Source organism: Notolepis coatsorum, assembly GCF_963971535.1.
Source record: "Notolepis coatsorum genome assembly, chromosome: 14".
Lineage (NCBI taxonomy): Eukaryota > Metazoa > Chordata > Actinopteri > Aulopiformes > Paralepididae > Notolepis > Notolepis coatsorum.
In genome coordinates, this window is record NC_140178.1 from 13,556,446 (window position 1) to 13,569,264 (window position 12,819).

The following is a 12,819-nucleotide window of genomic DNA, read 5'->3' on the forward strand; positions in this document are numbered from 1 at the left end:
TCAGGCAAGCGATACCGGAGTCTCAAGGCGAGCACAGAAAGACTCAGAAGAAGCTTCTATCCCCAGGCCATCAGGCTGCTCAACGAACAATGAACACCACACAACAACCATCAAACGCACATAGCACACACATCCACACGCACACACTCACTTTAAACAAACACACTGTAGCACCCACTCCCCACACTTTATAGCACAAACTCACTTTAAACAAACACACTGTAGCACCCACTCCCCACACTTTATATTTATTGATAAAGGATTGCACTACAACTCGTACACCTTACTGTAAATTGTACCCAAATTGTACCTCATCCCATTTCTGCTTTGCACTATATAGTATTGTATATTAGTACACTGCATAGTATTGTATATTATATGGTAACTCAGTTACGTCTATTCTGCATCGAACATTGTACATATGTCTATACTGAACACTGTGACCTCATTTTCTACTTCTAATTTACATGCTATACTATGTTATTGATACTTATCTTGTCTAGCACAGTCTCTGGAGCGTAACAGTAAGAAGCATTTTGTATAAAAGTATTCTGTACTTCTGTATGACAACTATTAAAGAAACTTGAAACTTGATTAGAAATATAAAACAATGCATTTTTTTGAAAAAAAAAACGTACAGATGTCTTCAATAGACTAACAGGGATTGTGTAAAGTTGCCTAAATAGTGCTAGGAATAGCAGTACATAGCCCCTTTAATTAACTCTGAATAGAAAATTATTAGAAAAATAAACAAGTAAACAAAGGGGCAGATGAAGGTCTGTATGCCCTATCAGTTATATTATATGTTACAATAAATATAGGCTATTTTGGATCTGAATATATATGAGAAAGAGTCAAAGTAAACAGCATACACAACACAAGGTGCAGTATACACAAGGTACCCTAACTGGCGTGATATACATCACATGTAGTAGTCCGTGCATGATTTCGTGGTTAAGAGTCAGACACACTTAGTGGTCAGACTCAGACATTCCTAATAGTTCTCGAGTTCTGCAGCCGTTAGTTGATGGGATCAGATAAATGTAGTGGAGTAAAAGTACAGTAAAGTTCCCTAAAATGAAAATACTCACTCAAAGTACCTCAAAAATACACTTAGTTACTTCCCACCACCAGGGAAATGCTAGGAGCTCTAAATCCATGACTCGTGGTATTGCACAGCTGTGACTTACTTCAGTCTGACGACCCCACAGGACAGTTGGGGTCATGGTAATATTATAAAACCAATATCCCCTCCTCACTCACTATTCCCTCAGGGTCGCAGGACGTGCGGAGGCATCAAATCAGGAAACCTGACATAATGGACATCAACATGTACCGTGCCAAGACAACCAGTCTTAGTCCCGCTGGACCGGGGGGGGGGGGGGGAGGCAGTGAAACAAGCGTGCATTGTTTCAACGTGGGGCGAAAAGAAAGGCACTGTTGTAGAGCTCTCTATTGAATTTTTTTTTATAAATGGTAAATGGTGCATTTATATAACACTTTTATCCAAAGCGCTTTACAATTTTGTTCTTCACATTCACCCATTCACACACCGACAGCAGAGGCAGCCATGCAAAGCGCCAGCCTGCACATCGGGAGCAATTAGGGGTTAAGTGTCTTGCTCAAGGACACATCATCGACACACTGCCCGGGAGGAGCGGGAATCAAACCGGGATCAAATCAAATCCGACTACTAGGCGACCACTCTACCTCCTGAGCCACTGTCGCCCCTTTTATTTAACCAGACGGGTCAATTAAAAACAAATTCTTATTTAAAATGACGGCCTGGCGAGAGGACAAAGGGGCCTCTTGAAGGCTAACAGGGAAAGGGGACAAATTTAATTAAATAAAATAGAAAAGAGACAGACGATACAGACATCACAGAGGTAAGGGAAATGATTCAAACACACATCAAACAAACAACCAAATGAAATTACAAGGCAAGTAATACATGAAGCAGAACAGACAAAAGAAGAAGGCTGGGTGACAGTTGCAGGTGTGTGTAAACAACTGGCAGTTAGAGAAATAACCATCACTATCGTATATCGTCTGTGAGTGCTGGTTATTTTTGTAACTGTGCAACAGTTGGACTGAGCGCCACCCGGTTAGAAACTAGTGAAGAAGTCTTTGATTTATGCTGACTGGCAGAGTGAAAGATAACTGACTGGTAATGATTATAATAAACAGAGGCGAAGCAGCACATCCAGAGATGAGGGAACAAATACTACCATAGTGTCTTTATACCTGTATCACATATTAATACTACAACTCTGTACATACATCTGATTAGCACTAGGGGTGGGAATCACCAGAGGCCTCACGATACGATACTATCACGATACTTGAGTCACGATACGATAGTATTGCGATACTAAATATATTGCGATATGCTGAGTATTGCGATATTAATATTGCGATATATTGCGATTTATTACCTTTTTTCAACTGCAAAGTAAAACTTTGTCAACATGTTTTATCTAATCAAATAAAGTTCAGTCTGTTCATCTCACTTCAATCATTTTTATTGCAGAACGTGGTATTTTCTCAAGCAGACAGATGTAAACACTGTAATCTGTGTTGCATGTACCTGACAAACTGAACTGTTTGTATTACAGTCATATTCCAACTTAACTGAATGCACACATGTGTGCATGTGCATGTGTGTGGACTACTGTACTATTACAGGTATTGAAATGAACAATGCAACTTCCTTATACAAAAAGAAAAAATAATAATTTAATTTTTTTTCATTTTAATAAATAATTAAATATCGATACTTGGCATCCCTGTATCGATACAGTATTGCCATGCAAAGTATCGCGATACTACTACGTATCGATATTTTCCCCCACCCCTAATTAGCACTATTACTCAGTAATCAATCAGTGTATACATTTATTGTTACCATATACAGGTATATATACACATGTCTGTACATACCTCCATATAATCATTACATATCTGTAGATACTGTATATCTGTATTCCTTACCTACTCTTACACTGCTGGCCAGTATGACTAAAGTGTCTTTATACCTGTATCACTCACTGTACATATTAATACTACAACTCTGATTTAGCACTATTACTCAGTAGTAGGCTACTAATTTATATATTTTATACCCAGTTTAATCACTGTACTGTACATTGTATATATTACTATTACACTTTACTGTTACATTTGCACTCTGGTTGGACAGTAACACACCAAACTTATTTTCGTTGTACTGCACTTGTGCTGTATATGATGATGACAATACATTTTAATCTAATCTAATCGAATGTAAATCGTCCCAATTCCACGTGGTGCATCACGGTGTTTGTTTTGAAACGAACGCAACAACAACAACAACAACAACAACAACAACAACAACAACAACAACAACAACCTACCGAGACCACAGGGGCCAGCAGCGTGTGTTACCGCATGGTGTCCACAACAACAACAACAACAACAACAACAACAACAACCTACCGAGACCACAGGGGCCAGCAGCGTGTGTTACCGCATGGTGTCCACAACAACAACAACAACAACAACAACAACAACAACAACCTACCGAGACCACAGGGGCCAGCAGCGTGTGAATGAATGAATGAAAACTTTATTTAACAGATTGCAGAATGGGTACAATACAGTACGGCTCAATACATACAATTGTTAAGGGGATGCAGACCTGAGAAAGACGTTTGTCTTGTTTCCATCAGGGTCCCCCATTTTCAATTCATATAGACATATATGACATACATGACATACAGATAGTCAGTACTGCTACATCTATACATTTATGACATACCAGATTTGCAAATACAGTACTGTTTGTGATACAGAAGGAGTCAAGAAAAGGGAGTATATACATTTGACGTAGAAACTGTACATTGGAGGTTGGGTGGGGGGGGTTGGGTACATTGGGATATTGACAACCATACTGGGTAATTTACATTGGAGGTGGTTGGGGGGGGGGGGGGGGCGGGGGGCATACTGTATAAACAAGTAACACTGTACATTGAGGGGGGGGGGGGAGGAGACACTGTCCAAACAAACACAATTGTACATTGAACTATTGACAAAACCATACTAGGTAAATGACTGTACATTGGAGGGGGTTGGAATGATTGGGTTCGGATATTTACAGGGGCCAGTGTTGAATTGCAGTCTCCCGTAGGTGTCCCTTGAGAGAGGTTTTGAAAGTGGGTAGTGATCCACATTCCTTTACAGCTTTGGGTAGGGCGTTCCACATTGATGTGGCATAATTGCGAAACGTGTTTAGTCCCTTATTTGAGCCGAATCTGGGTTTGACATGATTTGTGGAGCTCCCTCTGGTGTTGTGATCGTGGTATTCACTGACCTTTGGGAAGTATTTTGACATGTACATGGGTACCTTGGTCGTGTAGTGTATCTTGTAGACCAGGCCCATTGCAAGTTGTTGTACTCTGTCGTCTACTCTAAGCCATCCTAGGTTGTCGAAGTGGGCAGGGGTGAGGTGGGTTCTAGGAGTAAGGTCAAGCAGTAGTCTGACCAGTTTGTTTTGAGATGTTTGTAATTTTGTTTTTAGCGCCTTTGAGGTGCTTTGGTACCATGAGGTGCAAGCATAGTCGTAGTACCCCTGAATGAGTGCTCCTGCCAGAGTCTTCAGGGTGTTCTTGTTTACCAGAGAGGAGATCCGGTACAAGAATCGAGTTCGTTGGTTGACTTTTTTTATTACATTGGATGCCATTTTGTCACAGGAGAGATTAGCCTCTAGGATGGACCCCAGGTAGGTAATTTCATCTTTCCTTGTGACAATATTGTCACCCACTGTAACTGAGAAGCCGTCGGTCTTGCTGAGTTTGTTATTTGAACCGAAGAGAATGGACTCTGTTTTGCCCATGTGTAATGATAGTTTGTTATCAGCGAGCCATATGCAGATTCTGCCTAGTTCCGAGCTGAGGGTTTTTTCAACCTGTAACTTGTTCTTGTCAGAGACCAGCAGGGCTGAGTCGTCCGCAAACAGGAACAAGTTGCAGTCACAAGCTGACGACATGTCATTTGCATAAATTAGGAACAGTAGCGGTCCTAGTATGCTTCCTTGTGGAACACCACAGCTCACATGCGGTAACTGTGTTACCGCATGGTGTCCACAACAACAACAACAACAACAACAACAACAACCTACCGAGACCACAGGGGCCAGCAGCGTGTGTTACCGCAGGGTGTCCGTGGTGTCTTGCCCGGCGGTGGGAGAACAGCTGCGGGCCTGAGGAGAACACAGGAGGACCACAGCAGCGAGGTGGAGGAACGCGCTGACATTACTGGCTCGCCCCCGAGGTAACTAACCTCCAAGGATTGTTGAGTGAGAGTGAAACAAACTCACGGGCACGGCTCGAAGCTGACCTCCAGCTCAGCTCAACGGTGTTGGATATTTAAACACAGGGGCCAGGGTGAGGTGGGGTCACTGGGGTGGGATTGTAATCTTTAACTTCAACCACCACACTCTGGTTGGTTGAAAAGCAGGCCGTATCAGGGGGACTATTCCAGTGTTTTTTTCAATAGAGTCTGTGCGTTTTCTTTGCTTTGTTCCGATTCAGGGACTGATATACAATGTTGCACTTGCCCCTACTTGGTTCGTTTGTGTTCACACGGCTGTGTTAACAGCGTACCAAAACGTGTAAACAAACGCCATGCGCGAGCAAACTGAATTGATTTAAATGTATTGACTGATTGATTGATTGAAAAGTGTATTAACAGATTGCAGAATGGGTACAATACAGTACAGCCAATACACACAATTGTTAAGGGGATGCAGTCAGACCAGAGAAAGACTTTCGTCTTGTTTACATTGTGGGTAGAATTGTTTGCTCCTCGAATCAGGACAAAAGGGTATAGAATATTAGACACAGGACAATGAGTTCAAACATCATGTATTGTATTTATTGAATAATCAGAAAGCATAATTACATGAATTATCGGGTGGTCCATGGATCACGACAGGCTTGTTGACAGCAATGCAGTATAGCAGCAGAGTGGCCAAGGAGCTCTCCTTTCCTCTATTCTAAAATGGTCTGATATACTCGTCCACCTATGGTGTCTTCGCTGGCTGACCAATCAAGTGTGAGAGTGAGACACCTGTGTCCTTTCCCATATATGATCCAGCTCGGACCAGGTCCTCGAGGATGCATAGTTATGTAACAAGAAAAATGTACAGGCGCCCACCCCGCACTGACCAGCCACCTTTCTGGAGATAAAGGGGGCCCCTCTAACCTTGGCCTAAAAGCCTCTCAATGTAAAAGGAAACATAGTGTCCTCAAATGTTTATGATACTGATTGTACTGTAATCCTATTTACCAATGACTTTTAACTTAATCAATGTTCCTAATTAACTAATATATTTATATATGATATAAGCCTAAAGTCTGACGTTAATTTCCGACAACATCAGGGTCCCCCATCTTCAATTCATCATTGATTGACTGTTCTCTCATTGGTCAGATGTTTGACAGTTGACAGTCTTCCCTCAGATTTTTCTTAACTCACAAATACACACAAATCACAAAAGATTAGCAGCGTGTTTGGTTAATTGTTTTACTTGGCATTCTCTGGTTGATATACCAGTGTTCAGTCTAGGATGAGTCATGTCGGCGTGTCATGTTGAGGACCAACACAGGATGATTCAAATGAATTCATTAAATGTGCTGCCCATGAAATTGGCATTCATAGTCCCATGAATACAGAGGTGCCCGTGCTTCACACTACTGACCGACGCAGCTGAGCTGAGAGTGTCATTTCTTAAAATTTTATATTATAAAATCCTGTCAGGAAGCGTGCCTCAAAACATGAATTTACCGGCATTTCTAAGCACTTTAAACTTACCAGAACTTTAGCGCACATAAAGTCACGCGGAAACAGCTGTTCCTGGAGGCAGTACTGTGATACGCATTTCAGTGTCCTGCTACGCTCATAGCGAGGGGGGCGTACTAGCGTAGGTCAGTGGCCAATCAGAGCGCAAAACGGGAACCCGGAAACACGAACCGGTTGGTAAAAGCATAGACGCGGTTGGGTTAGGACATTTACAGGGGCCAGTTTCGAATTGCAGTCTCCCGTAGGTGTTCTTTGAGAGTGGTTTTGAAAGTGGGTAGTGATTCACATTCCTTTACAGCTTTGGGTAGGGCGTTCCACATTGATGTGGCATAATTGCGAAACGTGTTTAGTCCCTTGTTTGAGCCGAATCTGGGTTTAACATGATTTGTGGAGCTCCCTCTGGTGTTGTGATCGTGGTATTCACTGACCTTTGGGAAGTATTTTGACATGTACATGGGTACCTTGGTCGTGTAGTGTATCTTGTAGACCAGGCCCATTGCAAGTTGCTGTACTCTGTCGTCTACTCTAAGCCATCCTAGGTTGTCAAAGTGGGCAGGGGTGAGGTGGGTTCTAGGAGTAAGGTCAAGCAGTAGTCTGACCAGTTTGTTTTGAGATGTTTGTAATTTTGTTTTTAGCGCCTTTGAGGTGCTTTGGTACCATGAGGTGCAAGCATAGTCGTAGATAGATGCTAGATCAGGCAGGCTGCTGCGTTCTGTATGAGTTGAAGTGGCTTGGTGGCGGTAAATCGGTAAAACAGCTATAGCAGTGCATTGCAGTAGTCGAGGCGAGATATGACTGTTGATTGCAGGAGGAGTTGGGTGGCTTCTTTTGTCAGGAAGGGGCGGCTCCTTCTGACGTTGCTGTGGAAGAATCTGCAGGTTCTGGTTGTTGAGGCGATGTGAGGAGAAGTTCGTCAAGAACTACACCTAGGTTCTTGGTGGTCGGCGACAAAGTCACAGCTACATTCTCCACTGTGATTGAAAGGTCGGTCAGAGTCGCGAGTGTGTGTAAAAAGCACAGCTCCTCGTGCAGACAGAGAGAGAGAAAGACGAGAGAGGAGAGATAGAGAAAACGGCAAACAAGATTAGTTTGCGACGTTTAAATTCCTCGAAAAGAAACTCCATAATTTCTCGAGTACCGCTAGCAGAACGGTTAAGTTAAAATAGTTTTTTCTCAGTGACGTGAACGTGGACATTCATGTCTAGGGCACGCACCCGCGCCCGACTACGGCAACGAAAATGGCTCGATTCGACAATGGCATGGCAATGACAATGACAATGGCACCGATCCAAGGGACTTTTTACAACGAAAACACCTTTTTAGCATTACCACTGGGTCAGCTAAAATGCCAGCTAAAACGCTGTTGCCATTCGACTTGGACGAGCAAACGAAATCATTCGAAAATGCAACGTTGTTGTTTTCCTGTCGTGTAACCCTGGCATTAGAGACACGTAGGTCTACAGATACAGCATCTGGAGCTCTTTCATCCCTACAGCTATTAAACTGTACAACAGCAACATTGCATTTTTTTCTTTTTTTAAATACTCCAAATATTTCATGGACCATGGCAAGTGCCCACACACTTTATTGAGACACGCTGGCCCGTACCGCAACGAATATCAGGCTCCACAACAGTGGGCATGGACTGCTGCCAGCAGCTGGAGTGTGTCTATTATTTTGCTGCTGTCTGTTTTATGCTCGTTGTATACTTTATTTTATGTCTGCACTTTATGCATTTCTCTTGATCTGCCAATTTTGTGCTAATTCTATGCCTGTTTTTTTTTTTACTGCTGTGAAGCAATTTGAGCTGCAATTCTTTTATGAAAGGTGCTATACAAATAAAGTCTATTATTATTATTATAATTTTATTTTTAATTATGTTTTTGGTAGATATTTTTTTATTGTTTTTACTACCGGGCAGTCCGGTAGAGAGAGAGAGAGAGAGAGGAAGAACGGGAGAGAGAGCGGGGGGAAGACATTCGGCAAAGGACGCCGGGTCCGGGAATCGAACCCGGGTCGACCGCTTTGCGACGCAGCGAGTCACATGGTTCTCCACTTGGGCGCCCCTATTATTATTATTAATAATAATAAATAATGGTTAAATAAAATACAAAAAAATGTAAACAATGCATGCATGTTTCATTGAAGCATGTGATTTCACCTACCCCCCCCCCACCCCCCCCCTCTGTCCAGCGGGACCAAGATTGGTTGTCTTGGCACGGTACATGTTGATGTCCATTATGTCAGGTGAGTGAGGAGGGGATATTGGTTTTTCTAATATTATCATGACCCCAACTGTCCTGTGGGGTCGTCAGACTGAAGTAAGTCACAGCTGTGCAATACCACGAGTCATGGATTTAGAGGTCCTATAGCATTTCCCTGGTGGTGGGAAATAACTAAGTATTTTTACTTAGTAGTACTTAAGTATAATTCTGAGGTACTTTAAGTGAGTATTTTCAAGCCAAAATATATTCGACACATATAAACTGTGAAAGGGGCTGTTTCTTTGTTGGGCTCCTCCATGATCATAATGTGGAACGCCCTACCCAAAGCTGTAAAGGAATGTGAATCCCTACCCACATTCAAAACCGCTCTTAAAGAGCACCTACGCACCTTGTAGTTCCAGTAGTTACGTACACCTCAAAATGTGGAAAAGGCAATTAATGACTAAAATCACTGTGAATTAGAATTGACGTGCAAGCTACTGCATAATGTATTTAAACTACTAGTTGAATTACATGTAGTGAAACTACGCCCCCAACACTGACATTCTATTATTATTATTGTGTTTATTCTATTCAATTTTATATGATATTAGAGTTCCTCCAGTTTGCTCTGAACTAGGAAAAACTGCTCTTTCCTTTGATGCTTCCAACTCCTGGAACGCCCTCCGACTGACTCTGAAGCTGAAGGTTCTTCCTTCTTTTGCTGCATTTAAAAGTATGATCTCCGACCACCGTGTGTCGACTTGTAACCGTCTTGGCTGATCTTTTTATTGTTTATTCTTATTTATTGTGTCTATATGTGTGACATTGCTGATAAACTGTGTCTTGTTTTGTACGCTTGTCGTCACTGTAAATGATGGTAACTTCAGTGTCTTACTAGTTTAAAATAAATGTTTGAAATTAAATATTATTTATAATATATATATGTATAATTATTATTATTATTATTATTATTATTATTATTATTATTATTATTATTATTATTATTATTATTGTTAAATTTGTCCTGCCTGTACCTCCCCTCCCCCCTCCCCATGCTGCTGTGATGCCTGACTTTTCCCAAGGGGATTAATAAAGGAACACTTGACTTGTGAATTCCCCAGGTTTAATGAAGGTCTTCTAATGTACAGTGATTCTGTGCGTCTCTGAGTTGGCTAATGGGGAATGGTATTATTAGGCTTACAGTAGGCTTAATTTGAAAGGAGCTGTAAGTGGTTTTCTTTTGTTAAAAACAGCTCTACAGCCACCACTGATTTAGAGTGTTTGGACAGTAACATGGGTCTCCCAGTCCCTCCTGCTCTGCAGTAAACAGCCATCACTGATTTAGAGTGTTTGGACAGTAACATGGGTCTCCCAGTCCCTCCTGCTCTGCAGTAAACAGCCATCACTGATTTAGAGTGTTTGGACAGTAACATGGGTCTCCCAGTCCCTCCTGCTCTGCAGTAAACAGCCATCACTGATTTAGAGTGTTTGGACAGTAACATGGGTCTCCCAGTCCCTCCTGCTCTGCAGTAAACAGCCATCACTGATATAGAGTGTCTGGTCAGTAACATGGGTCTCCCAGTCCCTCCTGCTCTGCAGTAAACAGCCATCACTGATATAGAGTGTCTGGTCAGTAACATGGGTCTCCCAGTCCCTCCTGCTCTGCAGTAAACAGTCATCACTGATATAGAGTGTGTGGACAGTAACATGGGTCTCCCAGTCCCTCCTGCTCTGCAGTAAACACAAAATACATGTTCTGGTATCCTGTTCTCACTTTATCCAATCAGGAGGGCGAACCCTAGTTATCTTTACTTATTTCAAGAAACCTTGCCAAGCCAAATTTGTGTACTTGTTTTCTTTAGCTTAAAACTCGTTTTTATCTTTGTCTGACAATTTTTTTGTTCTATCTCCTGATTGGATCAAGTGGAAACAGAAAATATATGTTCTGTTTACTGCAGAGCAGAAGACCCATCAGGTTACAGACCAGACAATCTCAATCAGTGATGGCTTTTAGTAGAGCTATTATTTTAACACATAGACCACTTATTTTAACAAACAAATACCACTTACAGCACCTTTAACAAGATAATCTTCTATATTAGGTTTAGGTTATATTATCATGGTCAAGCCAAAATATATTCGACAACATATAAACTGTGAAAGGGGCTGTTTCTTTCCATGGGTGAAGCGTTGGGCTCCATCACAACAGCCACAAGGTGGCATTAAAGCTCTGAGACAACACAGAAAGTAAAGTACTATCCCGTTCACAAAAACTACTGTCAACACGTACTTTCATAGAAAATATTTAATATTCCGTCAAACAAATATTCCATATATCTAATGGTGAGAAATAAGTTAGCTTTAAAATGCCGCACGCACACAAAAAAACAACATGTATATATACATAAGGCTGCATCGGTTCTTTTTCAATTACATGAAGTGTCTCAAAGGTAACAGAGGGGTGCATTCATCAACAATAAGGAATACATTCAACGCACAAAACAGTGTCACAGTCATTACGATCGAGGCGCATTGATATTCTATAAATGTTATTGATTAATTCGCTGTTACAGTGTTGGACTCCCTCATCTTATCATTAAAAACTCTTAGAAAATAGAAAAAAGCCTTATAAATGAAAAATAATACGTCAGCACCGTAAAATGGTGGATACAAGTTCCATTGTTTTAGCAAGGCATTCAGAAGGCATACAGTGTCAAGGCCTCTTATGTGGCACAAGTAGGGTAATGAACGCATCTTCATCGCCACTGATTTGGACTTCTTTCGTTGTGTGACAACAGTGTTTGAGTTTGAAGCTACACACACCCTATCCAATTGACCCATCTCACGCCCCGCCCTCTTTTCTCGATCCTCCAATCGCAACGAAGGCTTGATTGAGAAAATGCAGCTTATTGTCTATATATAGACAGGTAGACAAGAGAAGTAACCTCTGAATCCAGAATTGGCTTATTGGGGGGGGGGCAAAGAAAGATTTTATTCTGGCTCTTTCTTGACCCTCCTGTCGTAAGTGTTGCTTTCTTTGGTCAAGCGAACAGATAATCGTTATATTTCACTACGATGTTACCATTAGAACAGAATAGGAACATAATCGTGTTGTAGACTATTCTGTCGACGTCACAGTATCCCTGGGGGGGGGGGGGGGGGGGGGGCTCTCTCTGTGCCGAATCTCTAGGATGACTCTGCTCACGCGGGCTGTGTGGACACTCTCACCTGTTAACGGGAGAGTTCAGCTGTTTGGACATTGGGTGGTATGGAATGCTTGCCAGTAGTGTTGTTGACACAATGACGTTAGCTTTACCCACAGAGTCCTGTGGTGAGCGTTCTGTCCCTTGTTTCCCAGTGAACAGGGAAGCTTCAGACAGGCAGCAAATGGGGTCATGAGACAAAAAATTAAGTGAATCCACACCATAACAAGCAGACATCTTAATTACCCTGAGCAGAAAACAGCGTGCCTTGAGCGTAGATTCATATTGGAACCAGGCCCGGCGCTTAGTGACTACGTCACTTTGGGACTGGTTCCAACACATTGCGTCGCTATGGAGCATAGGAAATTATTGAGGAGGACCATGTTTTTTTTGTATAATATAGTTACAATGTTTGCCAGCGTGTTATGGTGTGGATTAACACTTTTCAGCTGCGACCAGCAGCTCTATAGGTCACCCTTGGTCGGTCCACAACATTTCCCAACCCGCCTGTCGCCTGAAGGAACGGGGACAGAACTCTGATCATGGGACTCGGTGGGTAAGCTAATGCCACT

General features: G+C 42.1%; 1 protein-coding gene across 1 annotated transcript in view; it reads right to left on the minus strand.

Annotated features, from left to right (window-relative positions):
• The window catches only part of LOC311240424 (medium-chain acyl-CoA ligase ACSF2, mitochondrial-like), a gene marked incomplete at its 5' end in the record, with an annotated part of 39,597 nt that extends 34,485 nt beyond the window's left edge, over nt 1-5,112 (minus strand). The window contains one exon of the mRNA XM_084329008.1: nt 5,108-5,112. Within this exon, the coding sequence (XP_084185134.1) occupies nt 5,108-5,112 (5 nt within the window). The remainder of the gene's footprint in view (nt 1-5,107) is intronic.
• Between the last annotated feature and the right edge of the window lie 7,707 nt (nt 5,113-12,819).